This window comes from Cibotium barometz, chromosome 32 (genome assembly GCF_041138505.1).
Source record: "Cibotium barometz isolate CiBa-2024 chromosome 32, ASM4113850v1, whole genome shotgun sequence".
Taxonomy (NCBI): domain Eukaryota; kingdom Viridiplantae; phylum Streptophyta; class Polypodiopsida; order Cyatheales; family Cibotiaceae; genus Cibotium; species Cibotium barometz.
In genome coordinates this window covers 18,224,746-18,242,658 of record NC_141077.1, presented here as the reverse complement: position 1 = coordinate 18,242,658, position 17,913 = coordinate 18,224,746, and the positions used below count along the sequence as shown (strand labels likewise).

The window sequence follows — 17,913 nt, the reverse complement described above, 5'->3', positions numbered from 1 at the left end:
GGTATGCCTACCTGCGGGAAGGCAAGTTTGGGATCGCAAGGTGGAGATGCTTCCAATCCAGATTCAGGACTACAAAGATACTCTGGAATGCTATGTAATGTATCTAGAAAATGTAGACTTTGTTATTAGGGATTGAGTGGTCTAAGACTCTTGAAGTCCAGATAGATTGGTCTAGTCATATTTTTTCTTTTCAGCATAAGGACACCAAGTATAGTATTTTAGGTGATTGTATTCATCCCTCTCAGGGACCTCTTGTAAATACAATTGATTTTGAAAATATAATGGATTCTTCTTTGTATACCGCTTTCCATTGTGTCTTGATTCCACTTTCTTCATTTCTCATACCTTCCATGGATGTAAATGAATTAAGTGTGTTTGAAAGCAAAGAATTACAGAAGATACTTGATTCGTTTCAAGATGTATTTCCTAAGGAACTGCCATCGGGTTTACCACCTGAACGGGCAGTAGATCATCGTATTGACTTGATCCCTGGTGCTCATCCTGTCAGTATTCCACCTTATAGGATGAGCCAAGCTAAGGAAGATGAGTTGGCTAAACAGCTCGAAGATTATTTGAGGATGGGCCAGATCCGTCCAAGTAAATCACCTTGGGGTGCACCTGTGTTGCTTAGGAGAAAGAAGGACAATACTTGGAGAATGTGTATAGATTACAAGAGATTGAACAAGCTGACCATTAAGAACCGTTATCCTCTCCCTAGATCACATGACTTGATTGACCGGTTAGCAGGAGCGAAATATTTCACGAAGATAGATTTACGTACTAGCTATCACCAGATACGTATTCATGAAAGGCATGTCGAAAGAACCGCCTTTCGGACTAGGTATGGCCATTACGAGTTTCTCGTATTACCTTTTGGGTTAACCAATGCTCCAGCCACTTTCCAGCAAATGATGAACGATCTTTTTCGTGAACATTTGGGGAAATTTGTGGTGGTGTTCCTGGATGATATTTTGATATATAGTCGTACTCTTGAGGATCATGTCAGACACCTCACGATTGTCTTATCTATTTTAAGACAGAATCGACTATATGCTAAGTTAAGTAAATGTGAGTTCTTTATGACCGACATCATTTACTTGGGACACAAGATCACTCGAGATGGATTGAGCATTGATTATGACCGAGTTCAGAAGGTTCTGGACTGGCCTATACCGCGAACAGTGAAACAACTTCGTTCTTTTCTCGGTTTTGTTGTTTTTCTTCGGAAATCTATACGGGAGTACTCTCAGCTCACACTACCGATGACCGACTTATTGAAAGGTCGTGGACGTAAGTCAAATTAGCCTATCACTTGGAATAACGATTTGGATATGGCCTTCAGACTTTTGAAAGATAAAGTCAAGGAAGCACCTATCTTAGCATTGCCTCATCCTAGTCGGCCTTATGTTCTTGAAACTGATGCCATTGACTATGCTATTGGGGCTGCTTTATTTCAAGATAGTAGACTGGTTGCTTTTGAAAGTAAAAAGCTAGACGACACTCAATCTCGTTGGCCAACCCTTGAGAAGGAGCTTTATGCTGTGATTCATGCTCTCAAGGTTTGGAGACATTATTTATATGGCTCCAAGTTTGTGGTATTGACTGATCATCAGTCAATCAAGTATGTGTGATGCGGATGATTTGAGAGGAAGGAAAGCTCGTTGGGCGGAGTTAATGCAAGATTTTGATTTTGAGATCCATTATCGGAAAGGGTCCATGAATAATGTTGCAGATGCGCTTAGTCGAATTAGAGAGGTGAATTCTTTGTCGTTCACCGAGATTTCTACTGACTTATTTCAGTCATTGAGAGGGCTTTGCAGGACTGATAGTTATTTTGGTCCATTTTGGCAGAAGATCCAGGACAGGAGCTCATTGATTGACCAAGACTCAATGACTGAGCAGTCTACCATTCAGGCTGCAGGAGGCCAGTGGATGATTCGGAATGGTTTACTATTCTGTAATGACAAAATTTGTGTACCACAGATCCCGGACATTAGGTCCAAGATTCTTAAGGAGTGTCACGACGCCCCTTCTACTGGACACCCTGGGGTACACAGGACACTATCATTAGTGAAACAGACTTTTTATTGGCCAAAGATGAAAGGGTATGTAAAAGATTATGTTCTCAAGTGTCAAATTTGTCAGGCAAATAAAGCTGAACGCTTTAGACATGCTGGGTTGTTGCATCCTTTGCGAATCCCAGGTAATAAATGGGAAAGTATTTCCATGGATTTTATTACCAGATTACCAAGAACACATCTAGGCCACGATTCTATTTGGGTTGTGGTACATCGCTTGACAAAAATGGCTAGATTTTTACCGACCCGGAAGACTATTACACCTACGCAATTGGCACGGCAGTTTATCGAGCAATTGTTTAGACTGTACGGGTTACTGCAGGACATAGTCAATGATAGGGACTCTAAGTTTACAAGTGATTTTTGGAAACTTGTTTTTGAGAAGTTGGAAACAACTTTGAATTTGAGTTTCTCTTATCATCCTCAATCTGATGGCCAGACTGAAAGAGTGAATCAGATTTTGGAGGATATGCTTCGAGCATATGTATCCAAAAGACAGAGTTCATGGGAGGACTATCTTCCTATAGTAGAATTTGCATATAACAGTACTAAGCATACGAGTACAGGTTTTAGTCCTTTCAAGCTTATGTATGGTTTTCAACCTAGATCACCTGTTACAGTAGGATTCTCAGGACTTCAGCATGATGCAACACGTAATTTTTTGCAAGATATGCAGGAAATGTTACAAGTTGCAAAGGAATCTATTAGAAGTGCTCAAGACCGAGACAGGTTTTATTCTAATAGACATCGTTCACCCAGAGAGTTCTCTGAAGGAACGATGGTGTATTTGCGAGTTCCGAAAGATTCTGAGACTTTACGAACAGGTAGATCTCCGAAATTATCCCCTAGATACTGTGGACCATTTCGTGTTACACGACGGATTGGTTTAGTTGCATATGAATTGGATTTGCCTTCTCATGTGAAAGTTCATCCTGTATTTCATGTCAGTAGACTTAAGGAAGTACTGGGTGGAGCAGATCAGTTAGTTACTCCTCAAGAAATTATAGATGTCGAGAACATGACATTTGTTCCGCACGAACCTGAAAAGATTCTTGGATTTTGTGAAAGAAGATTGCGTAATACGCTTATCACGGAATACAAGATCAAGTGGAAGGATCGTGTTGAGGAGGACGCTACATGGGAGACATTGACTACTCTTCAGAGAGATTACCCTGGCTTTTTAGTGAGCTCAGGAGTGAGCTCTTAGAGGAAGGGGAGTATGTCATGTGCACAGTGTGTATCTACCGTGTGCTACACGCACGCAAGACTAGCTTCGAGGCTTGGGGAAGCTTGGAACTAGGCAGGCTGATTGACGAACTGAGTTAGGGATATACTAACGGACGGGCACCCAAGTATGGACGAGCGGGCACCCAAGTGTGGACGCTCGATGACCGACCAAGAGCCTATAAAAGGGTGGCCAAGGTTAGTTATTGGGATATAGAGAGTCTCGCGAGTTTGTGAGAGCTCTATGGTCTTGGAGCCTGGATCTAGTGCAGACGTGCACCTGCTTTATGCAGCCGAGGCCAGCAGCAATCTCGAGGCCCGCGAGGGTAGCTTCGTGGCGGTATGGGACGTCGCGAGGAGGAGATTGGTCGGTACGTCAACCTAGTTAGCTCAGCTCGTGGCTCGGTGGGGACAGCCAAGACTGTGGGCTCCCCACGGCTGTTATGGTTGGGAGGTGAGTCGGGCCTGCACCCCCTTGCTTGTTTGTTTGTTTGTTTGTTTGTTTGCAGGTTTCGAGTCTCGAACCAAGAATGATCACGAGGAGATCCGTGGGGATTTGACACATGCCTCCCATATACAAGTCTCGCTCCTTGGACCATCGGACATCGTTGCCACCCAAACTAGAGCATGTCCAAATAATCATTATATAAGCTGAATAATGATTAATTCCAGTCCAATATATATATATACAATGTAGAGGACTAGAGGTACAATCCCTCCCTCTTGAATCTGTCTTCATCGCAAGACGTTGATATCCGTACTTCAAATACATATGGACCAACCACTTTCTCATAAGCTCGTAGTATATCTCGATATTCCTTGAAGTACTTCTCTGGCATCCATTTCGCATCCAAAAGAGAATAATTCTCAAATTCCAAGAGGAACTTTTTAACCACTGTCTTTCCTCTTTTTCTCATAGAATGGAACACAATCTGTTCCAGTGTTCTGGCTCTTCCTCCCCAAGTGGATCCTCCAAAACAGGCTCCTTTGGGGGTAACCTGTACATGGTTTCAATAAACTGTCATGGAAGGCATTATGCGTCCTACAATGATTTGAAAGGTCCAACCGATGACATACATGGTTGATCTTCTTGGTATCCTGAAAAGGGTCCATATACCATCATTCCCCGACTTTGGCAATCCAAAGATAGAATCCATAGAAATACTCTCCCATAGAACATTCAATGGGTGCAATAATCCTGCTAGCTTTTGTCGGTCAAATGTCACGTGCATCCCGCACTTGGATGCCACGTAGACGTATCTGAACAAGAAGGTGCAGGACCTGGGGTGGAAAACTGGTCCCATGTGAGCCCAGTCCAGGACGAGTCAGCCAGTGTTCCACTCCATTCGTCCGAGGTCAGGTGTGCATTGTCCTACACATGAAACAGTGCCAGTCCGCGCTGTAGTCTCCCTCTGGAATGATGTCAATTGCTCTGTGTGTTTGGTCTATGACCAGATGCCAAACAGCTGTGTAGGTTGCATGTAGAAGGGGGCATCCCTTAGGGCTACCCCAGAAAGGGATATTATATCCCATGTTTGGGCAGGGGGTAGGCCTTAGGCCACCCCAAGGGGTCCATGGCCCTTGCCCACCAGCCCAAGGAGGGGCTGGGCAGGCTGTCGGCCAGCCCAAGAGGGCTTGGTCAGGCAGCCGACTAACCTATAAGCCAGCCCAGCCAGGCAGCCAGGCCTGGGTGCTGCTCAGCACCCAATCGGCCAGCCCAGAAGGCTGCCCAGCAGCATGCGCAAAGTGGCCAGGGTGTAGGTGTGAACACGTGGGAATTATTCAGCATTTAATGCCACTTTAGCAGGTTGTGGGTCTTTTTTCAGCAAACCAACCTAGATAAACCAGCCGACCAGCATCTTTAGGGGGTATAAATACCCAAGGCATAATTCAGTCCAGCAATCTCATAATTCACAAGGTGCTGAAGTTACTCAAGGGCCTGGACAGCCAAGGGAGAAGCTAACGCAAGGGTGAAGGATTGAAGGTCAAGGGCAGAGATCCACCTCAGCCAAGAAGGTTCAGGTGGTTCAATCTTTTATTTCATATTTTGCATCATTCTAATAAAAGTAAAAACACCATCCGTGGTGGGGGCCCTACAGAGGGTACCCAATATTGTATCCTCTCTCCCTCATGATGGCACGCATGATACGCAGCTAACCGTCAGTACCTCATGACATTATCCGAGCAGAGTTTGCTGCGCCTCCTATGATGGTAGAGGCCATATTCCAGACTATATGCCTGCTAGACAAATTCAGAGAGATGCCACAGGACAGATTGTCATACAGAGCTTTTGAGGCATCTAGACAGCTGGCTGAGGCAACAGACAGAGGATCATGGTATGCACAGGTCACACATTGGTTCTCACAGCATGGCCTAGACATGGATCATCTACCACCATTCCAGTATGACAGGGATGCACCACATATCCGTCTCTCTCATAGTGAGAGGAACAGAGTATTGAGACAGGACCTATGGCAGCTCTATACACGAGAGACATGGATATCGCCTACACAGCCTCTTCCACCGAAGATGCTATACTACAGAGATCACTTCATGAGTATCACTGATGATGGATTTATAGAGAGGCCTAGATGCATGGAGGGCTTTTTACCACACGGCTCCCGAGTGGCTATTGGTCAGCTTAGAGTTTCATCACATCGATTGGAGATCGAGACTGGCAGAGCAACACGGATCCCCCGAGAGGAGAGGGTATGCAGATTGTGCAGAGAGGAGGTGGAGAGTGAGGAGCATTATGTATGCAGATGCAGAGCATATACAGCCATCAGAGAGAGATCCCATTTTATTCAGAGAGCCACATTCCCTACGCCAGATCTTTGAGGCAGCAGACCAGCGCATACTGGGGAGATTCATTCTAGACATACAGCGTCACAGAGAGACATCATTACAGGCTCAGACAGCTCTAGAGGGGGGACAGATTACTACATTTTTTCAAAGATCCATCCCACTCCCAGCCCCTACACGGCAGGGAATTACTCTCCAAAGAGCAGAGACACTCAGAGCCCGCAGGAGACAGAGGACACCTAGCTTTCGGACACCATGCCTATACTAGAGAGAGATGACAGAGATCAGAGCTCAGTTTCACAGAAAGGGTGCGGAGCGACTGGCTCGATTCAGAGCAGACCCAGGCATGTTCTTCAGGGAGCTGTGGACACCCCCTTCATTGATGTATACCATTTTATACCCCCAGTATGGCACAGGATGGAGCTAGCTAGGTTGCATATCATGATTGTATACTCCATGCATATAGCTTTGCATTCTCCTAGTAGTAGAGCTCCATCCCCTCCCCCACTCACTGTACTTATTGCACACAGATTCAGCTTTTTAGTTTAGTACTTTTTCATTTTGTTGGGATGACAGAGGATACCCCATACAGGTACACCGATTTGTCTCATAGGTTGAGTTCGGTCTTTTGGAAGACGTTAATAAAATCTCTCAATCTCTCTCTCTCTCTCTCTCTCTCTCTCTCTCTCTCTCTCGTGTTTAACACCACAGCACAGTGGGTTAGGAGGTCAATACCCACCTTTACATATGGTCAGGAGACAGTGGAGTATACAGATGCATATACTTACCTTGGTGTGGTTTTTAGTGGCCCACTATTTTCCTTGAGGAGAGCAGCGGAGACCAGATTGACTAGAGCTTATGTAGCATTGGGGAGACTAGAGAGGATGTGTTCGCAGGTTCAGTTTCAAGAACCTCGAACAAAGCTCTGGCTCTTTGACACTTTGGTCACTTCAGCCATGCTGTATTGTGACATGTGAGGTCTTCGACCGTCGTAAACACAACCTTAGTCTAACTAAACTACACTTTATGATGTTTAAGAGATAGACAAATATGTGTCAATGCAATGCAGCTATATTAGATGATGAATGCGGTTACAATGAGATCCAATTGGATCTATGATGCTGAATATGCTGCCTATATGCTGAATATACTGATATGCTGAATGAACTGCTGTCCCACTGTCTTTCCCTTGTTTCCTGGGAAGGAAACGCTGAAGGAATGCCTTTGGGACTGAAGCAATGCTGTGGTGATGCTGAAAACGCAGATGCTCTCCTCTTACCTGAGAAGGAAAACGCTGAGGAGACAGATGCGTTGGCTGATCTGGATGCGTTGATGGACTGAATGCTGATGATGATGGATGCGTTGCTGTTCTCAGCCCTTCTGGAGTAGAAACGCTGAGGGACACTTGGCTGAATGCTGAAAATGGACTTGGAGTGCTGAATGGAGAGGCGCCTGTATATATATGGGTGAGGGGTGCTGGTCGGCCAGCTTGGCTGCAATCGGCCAGTACTGAAATGCTCATAACTCCCATAAAATACCATAAATGGTATATAATGCTAGTCGGCTGAAGTAAACATGCTGTCGGCTGCCTCCACCATGTCCCAATGCTTGTCTAGATGATTAATATGATGCTACAATGCTGAATCCAACTCATACCATCTGGTACATGCTGAAAACATTCATTTAAGTGCCTGAATGATGCCTGATAAATCTTGATGATGTAGATGATGCCAAAATGATGCCATGTCACTGTACACCTGAATGGTGTGCACGTGACATTCCCCGCTGCTAATGGGTGGTATACCTGGCAACCTTCGACTCCTCTGGTGATCCTTCTCCTCCGAACCTCTGCCCCTTCTGTCTTCTGCTACCGGGACTGAGGTCGTCTACAGGAGTGAAATCCTTTGAGCCAAGACTCTCTGTACTGCGGGAACTGAATGGCAAATGCTGCTAAACTGCTTGGAAATACCTGAGTCACCCCTGACCTGCCTGTGGAAACCTTTCACCTACCATTTCCGTCGTTCCTGAAGCTCTAAACCTCCTGAGGCGATGTTGGAGCGAACTTCCGTCTTCTGTGGAAGAGAAACCCCCTGCTGCTGCCAGTTGAAGCCCAAAACTTATGTCCTCCTTTGATGATGGATGTCATTCTTTCCTAGAGAGTTCATGGGCAACATGTATGCCTTGCAGATGCAAGACTAACTGCTAAGATGACTACTATGCAAGCCATGTGCAACCCTATATGCTGTGCAAGAATGCAGATGGATGGGTTACTAATGCATACCTAAGGGAAAATCCCTAAGGGTGGCCTGCAAGATTTTGAGAACTGGGTTTAACTGTGCGGAAGCGATTAACATGATGTCTGACTGAATGACTGATGGAATGAACATGCTCTATGGCTAGTTACCCTGTAACGCTCTGATACCAATGTGACATGTGAGGTCTTCGACCGTCGTAAACACAACCTTAGTCTAACTAAACTGCACTTTATGATCTTTAAGAGATAGACAAATATGTGTCAATGCAATGCAGCTATATTAGATGATGAATGCAGTTACAATGAGATCCAATTGGATCTATGATGCTGAATATGCTGCCTATATGCTGAATATACTGATATGCTGAATGAACTGTTGTCCCACTGTCTTTCCCTTGTTTCCTGGGAAGGAAACGCTGAAGGAATGCCTTTGGGACTGAAGCAATGCTGTGGTGATGCTGAAAACGCAGATGCTCTCCTCTTACCTGAGAAGGAAAACGCTGAGGAGACAGATGCGTTGGCTGATCTGGATGCGTTGATGGACTGAATGCTGATGATGATGGATGCGCTGCTGTTCTCAGCCCTTCTGGAGTAGAAACGCTGAGGGACACTTGGCTGAATGCTGAAAATGGACTTGGAGTGCTGAATGGAGAGGCGCCTGTATATATATGGGTGAGGGGTGCTGGTCGGCCAGCTTGGCTGCAGTCGGCCAGTACTGAAATGCTCATAACTCCCATAAAATACCATAAATGGTATATAATGCTAGTCGGCTGAAGTAAACATGCTGTCGGCTGCCTCCACCATGTCCCAATGCTTGTCTAGATGATTAATATGATGCTACAATGCTGAATCCAACTCATACCATGTGGTACATGCTGAAAACATTCATTTAAGTGCTTGAATGATGCTTGATAAATCCTGATGATGTAGATGATGCCAAAATGATGCCATGTCACTGCACACCTGAATGGTGTGCACGTGACATGTATGGAGTGGAGATATGGGGACCCTCAGTGGATCACCACAGCCGAGCTGGTAGCATCGATGGATGGAGACGTATGGAGAGGTCCTTGGTTTCTACCGAAGCTTCCGCTTGTTACATCAAACTTATCCATCTGACAAAACCAAACATTCTTAAACATAAAAGTTAATGTTCTTTCTGCTAGGCCATTGTAGCAGCTTCTCCCAAGCTTGAGTTGTAGACACTTTTGGTCTTCAAGTCCTTTATTACACATAAAGGGGTTTGCATCATAAAAAAACTCTCTTTGATGACATGAAAAGTCACCAAATCTCTATTCTGCACTCTGTTCCAAAACATCTTTGAAATCCTCTTTGGTAGCATAACTTATAAGGATCCTTCATCAAAGTGAAATCCATATGGTAACCCATAGAAACCGCATGGCTCAAGGGTCTCCGTGATAATGCATCTGCTTCCTTGTTGTCTTTGTCATTCATAGGCCACAACATGGCCTGCTTTACTTGGGGAAGCCTTGCTTTTTGCCAAAAAGTGACCCTTTTACTTTGCTTTTGGTCTTTTTAATAGTAACATATTACTCAACTTTAGTCAAAAGTTCTTGTTTTGTTCTTCTAGCTTCAAGACCTTGCTTTTTGGCCTTGGAGCTGCTTTTTGAAAAAGCCGCTTTTAGCTTTTTGGTCCAACTCAATCTCCCCTTACCAGTGGTGTCCTTGGCTCACGATCAACCCTGTTTGACTTTTTGCTTTTTCTTGCTTTTGACGAAGAATGGTGCTTTTTCTTAATCAAACCTTATGGACCCTGTCCCCATGTCTTCTTCCACCTGTCTAGTATCCAGGCATGGGTTTCATCATGTGAAATAGAGCTAGAAGGGCCAAATAGTTATAGCTACTTTTCTTGCCCTCATAGTGTATTGTTTTGTCATGTGCAAGACATGTGCAGGCTGATCCCAAGGTTGACCCTTGAGGGGCAACAGATAAAAAGACAAGACTAGAACCAAATTTGGAGCATATACTGCTTGTGTGGGCAGGGAAGAACTTGTGGAGGACACAGGAGGACTATCAGCCAGCGCATGAAGGGAATAACTCATGTCAACTACAGCAAGTTTGGAATATTTTGTCTGGGAGCTAGCCGACAACAAGTCAACCAGTCTATGAGAACTTCCCAAGGCCTATTTAAGGCATTTGTTGCTCATCGTTTTGATTATTCAACCCTCCCACAAGCTGAGTCATAGATTAGGGTTTTGATTAGGTGTTTTACCACCTTTTGATGGGGCAACCAGTTGGCCAGCCAAGAATGTGCTTTTTTGTACTATAGAATATACTGAATACTCAGCTCTCTCTCTCTCTCTCTATCTTCTGTATGCGTTTTGCATCAAGCATGTCCCAAGATGGTGTTTAGGGCTGAAAAAAGACTCCCACAGATTCCGCATGTGACATTGGTATCAAAGCATCAGGCTCAACAAGACTAAACATTGATTCAGTCCCAAATGAAGGTGCACACTCCAAGGAAAGGAACACACGACATCAGGCTCAACAAGACTAAACACTGATTCAGTCCCAAATGAAGGTGCACACTCCAAGGAAAGGAACACACAACATGGAAGAAGTGTTCCCAGGACGTTGGTTGGTGGTGTTCCACAAGACCCAAGGGAATGGTAGTCTTGTGAGTCGAGTGCCACTTGGGACACACCAGAAAAGGCTTTCAGACAACGGTTCCAAGGGAGGATGATCCTCCAAGGGATGGAGTGAGAGTGCCAGACTCAATACTTAGGAAAAGAAGACCAGAGAAAGTGTTCAGGGACAAGGCATGAAGGGATAGGGGACAGGATGGAACACATGCATAGATCTTCGTCAAAGTTGGAGTGGGTTTGGAGACCGAGCAGGGTTTTCGGTGAAAAGGTTGCCAGGAAGGAAAGAATGATAGGTTTGGGACTCCAAGAATGGACAATGGGATGATGACAGTCATCCAAGAATAGAAGTTGGAATCCCATCATCAAGTTTAGCAGAGGGGGATGTCATGTGCAAGACATGTGCAGGTTGATCCCAAGGCTAACCCTTGAGGGGCAACAAACAAGGTGGTAGCCTAGTGGATAAGACTTTGGGCTTTCTGCGGGAGGTCTAGAGTGCATGTTGATCCCAAGGCTGACCCTTGAGGGGCAACAAACAAGGCGGTAGCCTAGTGGATAAGACTTTGGACTTTCTACGGGAGTTCTAGGGTTCAAATTCTCTTGGGGACATCTTATACTAAGGGTGTGTTCGCGTGCAAGTGGGCACGTAGGCAACCACCCACACTCCTTAGGCTGTCATTGTTCAATCGTCATGGCGCTTGCTTCCACCTTCCTCTTCCGCGATCTTGCCACGACAACAGTGTGCAATGCTTGTCCTTCAAGCTCACGCTCTAGATCAGGGACGATGGTTGCCATGGACATCAAAGATTGTGACTCGACTTACAATGCCCAGTTCTACCAAAGGTGTGCAGGGTGTTCACTCCAATCAGCCGAGCAACTAACTTGTGGGGTTTGTCCCGCAGCTTGTCCACTACCTATAAAGTGGCCAATATTTGGAAAGGGTGGCACCCCCTTGTGGTACTCCGGTGTGTGTGTGGTTAGTATGGTGCGTGTGCGTGTGTGTAGCCGGGTGAAATTCCTGTGTGCGACTAGGAATGCAATAAGACCTGATGAGGGGAAAAAAAAAAAAAGACAAGACTAGAACCAGATTTGGAGCATATATTGCTTGTGTGGGCAAGGAAAAACTTGTGGAGGACACAGGAGGGTTGTCGGCCAATGCATGAAGGGAATAACTCCTGTCGGTTTTACAACAAGTTTGGAATATTTTTTCCAAGAGCTGGCCGACAGCAAGTCGGCCACTCCATGAGGACTTCCCAAGGGCTATTTAAGGCATTTGTTGCTCATCGTTTTGATTATTCAGCCCTCCCACAGGCTAAGTCATAGATTAAGGTTTTGATTAGGCATTTTAGCACCTTTTGATGGGGCAGTCAGTTAGCTAGCCAAGAATGTACCTTTTTGTACTATAGAATATATTGAATACTCAGCTCTCTCTCTCTCTCTCTTCTCTCTATCTTCTGTATACATTTTGCATCAAGCATGTTCCAACTTCCAAGATGGTGTTTAGGGCTGAAAGAAGACTCCCAGAGCTTCCGCTACATTTCCATCCATAAATTGTTTGCTTTTCTATTTCTCACTTGGGAGGTAGGACGGTTGCTTCTTTGCCTCTTGGGCCGAGTCATCATCAAGTCGCTTCTATTATCCACACGATTCTTAATTAAACACAATGGATATGAGTTCATTCTCTTTCTCCCTATTGGTACTTTCTTTCTTAGGTAGATTCAAGTATTGTTTTCTCTCCTCTTTTAACTTCTCGTAGTTCTAAAATGGTTGGTTAGCATTTCAGCTAACCGCTCTTACCTAGGGGTTGCTTCCATCTTTCTTGGTCAATTTGGCATCTAAACATTCTTAAATATTAAAACAGTAAGAGTAATAGAGAGTTCAAGAAAGAAAGAGAAGATGAGAAGTTTGTTGATTATTCTCTAGTGGGATGCAAAATTGCAGATGATGACTTCAAAGACATTATGGACAAAGTGTCGACGGTGACCTCTATCAGATTCATGTCACAGCACAGGCTTGTCAAAATGCTAAAGAGCAAATTGGAGAAAGCTTTCAAATGGTGGAAGTACCACGAAGCAAGAGGATTCATGAAGCACTTCAAGATCATGGCATTAACCTGCTTGCCTTTGCTTCATAGGCATGGCCATTATCATCGGTTCAAGGAACACGATGAGTCTTACTAGCGGTTTTCCTATCAATATGAGGGGGAGAGACATGTAAAGAGTAGAGCTCTTCCAATTTCAACATTGCTAGAGATTTTCAAATAGAAGACATGGAAGTATCACCTTGCCGTGGGACCATCCCACCCACACTCTATGACATGTTTGGGGAGGATTCGAGCTCTAAAGTGAAGAAGTTTGTCAAGGTCTTGTTGCAATGTATGCACAATGATGAAGGGCATGGGAGCAATGTATGCACAATGATGAAGGGCATGGGAGCAATCATCATGGTCTGGTGAGTGCAATTGGTGATTTGGCTCCGGAGTTCTAAAACTCAAGCTTTATGAGGTTGACAATGCAAACAATTACTTGAAACCTGCACTGGAGATCTAATCCCAGATCATGGCCAAGCATATGCGGGAGCAAAGATTCGAGCATCAGGATTCAGAAGATATGGGGAGATTCATGATGCCAATGTAACCAGAAATGCAAGGGCTCTTTTTATATGTTAATGTTAAGAGTATGGAGACATAAGGGAGACTTTAGTTTGGCTTTCTAGTATGGAGGTACAAGGGAGGCTTTCTAAAGCTTTGCTTTATTGGATGATTTGTTGTGGAGTATAGAGTCAGTACATCAGCTTAATAACTATGATCAACCCCATACTCTAAAACAACCACCAACATATCTATGACTGGTGAATCTATGCTTGGGATGGAGTCATCCACTCTTCCCGCCAATGTAAATGCTGCTTTTCATCTATTTATCAACCCGTATCCAAAGTACATGGGCTTATATAGCCACTTCTTCCCTCCAATATACCAACCATACCGCATACTCTTGAATTTTCAATTTCTCCATCCTTTGAGCAACAGCTTTATTCACAGCATTGGATTTTTGTAGGAGCAGTTGCAAGAGGTAAGGTCTCAAAGTCCTTCACCTACTAGTAGACTTCCTATTCATGTGTCTTTTCAAATCAAAGTTCTCATATGCCCAATACCAAAGTGCTCAAATCAAAGTTCCAAAAACAAATCTCATATGATCAATACGAGCTGAAATCAAATTCTCATTTCAAAAATAATATATAAAAGTTTTAAAAACAAATCTCATGTGCTCGATACTAAAGTGCTTAAATTAAAGTTCCAAAATCACATCTCATATACTCAGGTCCATAGTGCTCAATCAAATTTTCAGTTCTTCCAAAGAAGGGCACATTACTTGGCTCTTGTAATATTTGGAGAGAAGTGTGCCAAGTCTTTACCTACATCAAATTATTGTTCGAATACTAATATATTAAATATACACACAAATAGTATTCATGTGTTCTCAAAGGAATCTATTTCTAAAATCATATATCAACGTTTCAAAAACACATCTCATATGCAGGCTATACTAAAGTGCTCAAATCAAAGTTCCAAAAACAAAACTCATATGCTCTCATATCACAACATTCAAGTCAAATTTTCATTTCAAAAATTATATATTACATAGCACTTTATATATTCTTTCAATGAAGGCACGTTCCTTGGTCTAGTAATTTTTCTCTCCACCCACATGAAATGTGAATATATATATATATATATATATGTACATATACATGTATATGTACATGTACATGCATGTATATGTACATGTACATGCATGTATATGTACATATACATATATGTACATATACATGTATATGTACATATACATGTATATGTACATATACACATGTATATGTACATATATATATATATGTATGTATGTATATATATATATGTGTATGTATATGTACATATGTATATGTATATATGTATGTATGTATATGTACATATGTATATGTATATATGTATATATATATATATATGTATGTATGTATGTATGTATGTATGTATGTATGTGTGTGTGTGTGTGTGTATGTGTGTGTGTGTGTTGATGAGGATACTAAGAAGCATATATTGGCCACGCATTCATTATGTCCATATGCAACTCAACGTGACAGGAACATGCCCAAATTCACCTTTAAGAAAGTGCAATTTATAGCCTCATGGTAGTCATCCACAAGAAAATTTATACTTCATCATGCATAATATAGACTAGATACTACAACATCCCCACTAACATCATCACTGCCCAATAGTGCGTGTAGAACTTGGTATTAATATATGCTCCCACACACACACACACACACACACACACACACACAATATACATATATATATATGTACATGTAAGCTCCCTCCGTGAGCCCAATATATGTACATAAAATTGCAAATTTAAGTTTTTTAGGAGAGAGAATATTAGTAAGATTGAGAGATTCATATTAAAAATTTCTAAGGAAATTTAGGAGGTAGAGAAAGTTGGACTAAAGGAAGCTTGGCAAAAGAAAATTTGATCAGGGGTGCACATACCAAGGTGCATGTGTACATTGTGTGTAAAAGCACATGAGGCCTCAGAAAAATATTGTGAGTAAAAGTAATAGTGAACTTACCATACATACATACATGCATACATTGATTTGCCATCCATACATATATGCATGTTTCTCTTAAAACCGACAACGGGGAAAAAACAATGCAAAGCCTTGTCAAGAAGCACACAAAGAAAGCAAAATCTGTAACCAGGTGAAAAAAAAAAAGAAAAACATAGTGACTGAGAAGGAGACGAGGACTACTGCTCACTTGATGGGGCTGTAGACTGTGTTGGGGAAGAAGACGGCCGGAAGACCAAGAGCGGAGTGGTAGAGATGCGCAGCCAGGGCTGCAAAAGCTCCATCAGGGCAAGGGTAGTGGTAGAGGACGGCGGCACGGCTTGCCATAGCTCAACGTCACCTCACCTGTTGCTAAAGAAAGGCCTGTTTATTTTTTTAAAAAAATAGAAGCGTGCCAAAAAAGGTCATGTTAACAAAATTTGCCCTGAAAAGGAAAAAAAAGCAAAAGAGGAAGCAAACCTTCCCATCGAGGAAAAAAAGCAAAACCTTCCCATCAAGGAAATGTATAATCATCAAATTAATTTTTTTGATCATTTCAATCATTCTTTAATGTATCTCCATTTGAGAAATATTGGTTTTTTTCCCTATAAAGAGACCACTATTAAGTATGAGTGAAACATTACAAAATCACGGCCATAAGCTAAAAAAAATAGAAAGAAAAATCTTATCCCAAAATATAGGGATATCTCAACCAATCTTTGGGCATGAGAAATATCCTGAAGTATGCCTATTTGGGCCACACCTCCACGAAAAAAATGATATGCCAAAATCCCTACCCTCAAAGAATATATATGGGCTAGATTTTTGGCTTTCCAAATTTGCCATGGTGTGATGCTAGCAATGATCTCCCAAGTGGTGCTCTACGAGGGTGTGACTCAATATGCCTATCTGGGCCACACCTCCATGCACAAAAATGATATGCCAGAATCCATGCCCTTAAAGAATATATGTGGGCCAGCCAAGCAATAGCAATAGCCAAGATTTGGGCTATAGATACCAAGATCCTTTTTTGTTGCTCTGCACTCCCGTAAGCAATGATGTATTGTCTCTGAAGGTGGTGTGCATTTTCCATCTAGGATAGGCTAGAGCCCACCATGTAAAAATAGCCAGAAGAAGTAAGAGATATGGCTCCTCCTCTTGTATGAATGCCAAAGTCTGCCAATATCTCCTCTAGATGGGAGAGGTAATGTCATGTGCCCCAATTGTGGTCTAAGAGTGGAAATCCTTTAGATCTATCCATGTAAGAGCAGCCGAGCATTACGCATAGTGTAATTGGAAAAAGGCAAGCTCTTCATGGGGTTGGCAACATCATCAATGCACTCACTCACTAGGGTCCAATGAAGCTACATGATGGGACATCCATCATATAACCCATAAACACCGAGAAGCCTGAGTCACCATCACAAGGGGGATTGTGTAGGTGGGAATCAATATACCAGCGCGTCCCTGAGAGTGTCACTAAATTGTAGTCCATAGCCACTCCTCCAAAACGGGTATCTTGGGGGAGTAAAATATATGCTTTGGGGTGCCCCATAGCCTCAAAAATCTACAAGCATGCTCTCTCAACCAAGGAAACCAGCTCCCCCCCCCCCACACACACACACAAGAACTATGGCATGCAAAAAATGTTATCATCATCTTCATCATCACTCTCAGCCTCTTCTTCCATTGTTGCAACAAGAAAACACACAAGAGGCAAGAGGAGAGTTGTGCCAAAAAAAGGGGAGATACATTCTTGAATCCTTGCATTGGCATTCTAGTCAAATGACTATTTCACACATAACACATTATCGCATGCAAATTTGTGTCCACAAAACATTCACTTTACGTACCAAACTATAATACGCATGGCATTTTGTTTGTTTACCATAATTTTTTTTGCTATAGTACAAGGAGATGTGGATAGAGTGATAACATAGAGCCTTTTCCTTCCATAAATTTATAGCTTCTCATATCATAATTACACAACATTATTAAAGACTATAGTATTATCCAAAAAAGGTACACCAATAAGTCACATGTTTAAGGTACAACATCCTTATATCTACATAGTCAAAAAAGCTACTATAAGGAAGAGGTGTATATAAAGACTGTATATGCAAGACATCATGATACACTTATTGATTTCCTTGCCTTGAATAGGCTATAAAGACTATATATCGAGGACATCATGATGCACTAATTAATTTCCTTTGCCTTGGAGATAATTTTGATGTCCATGAGGAGATGGAAAACATCGAGGGTGCAATGATCTTTCTAACTTTATACACTACAGCAAAGGACATGGAAACAAAAGTATACAAAGAAAAGTGGGGAAACAATATTG

The 17,913-nt window shown here is 42.8% G+C and overlaps 1 protein-coding gene across 4 annotated transcripts in view; it reads right to left on the bottom strand.

The window, feature by feature from the left end:
• The window catches only part of LOC147619891 (DHHA1 domain protein), a 54,566-nt gene extending 38,538 nt beyond the window's left edge, over window positions 1-16,028 (bottom strand). For 3 of the 4 annotated variants that reach the window (XM_086825750.1, XM_086825753.1, XM_086825752.1), the window contains exon 1: window positions 15,778-16,011. In XM_086825750.1, the coding sequence (XP_086681876.1) occupies window positions 15,778-15,871 (94 nt within the window). In that variant the 5' untranslated portion in view covers window positions 15,872-16,011. Of the gene's footprint in view, window positions 1-15,777 lie in introns of all 4 variants that reach the window. The other variant, XM_086825751.1, reaches the window with a different exon arrangement.
• Window positions 16,029-17,913: the final 1,885 nt, after the last annotated feature.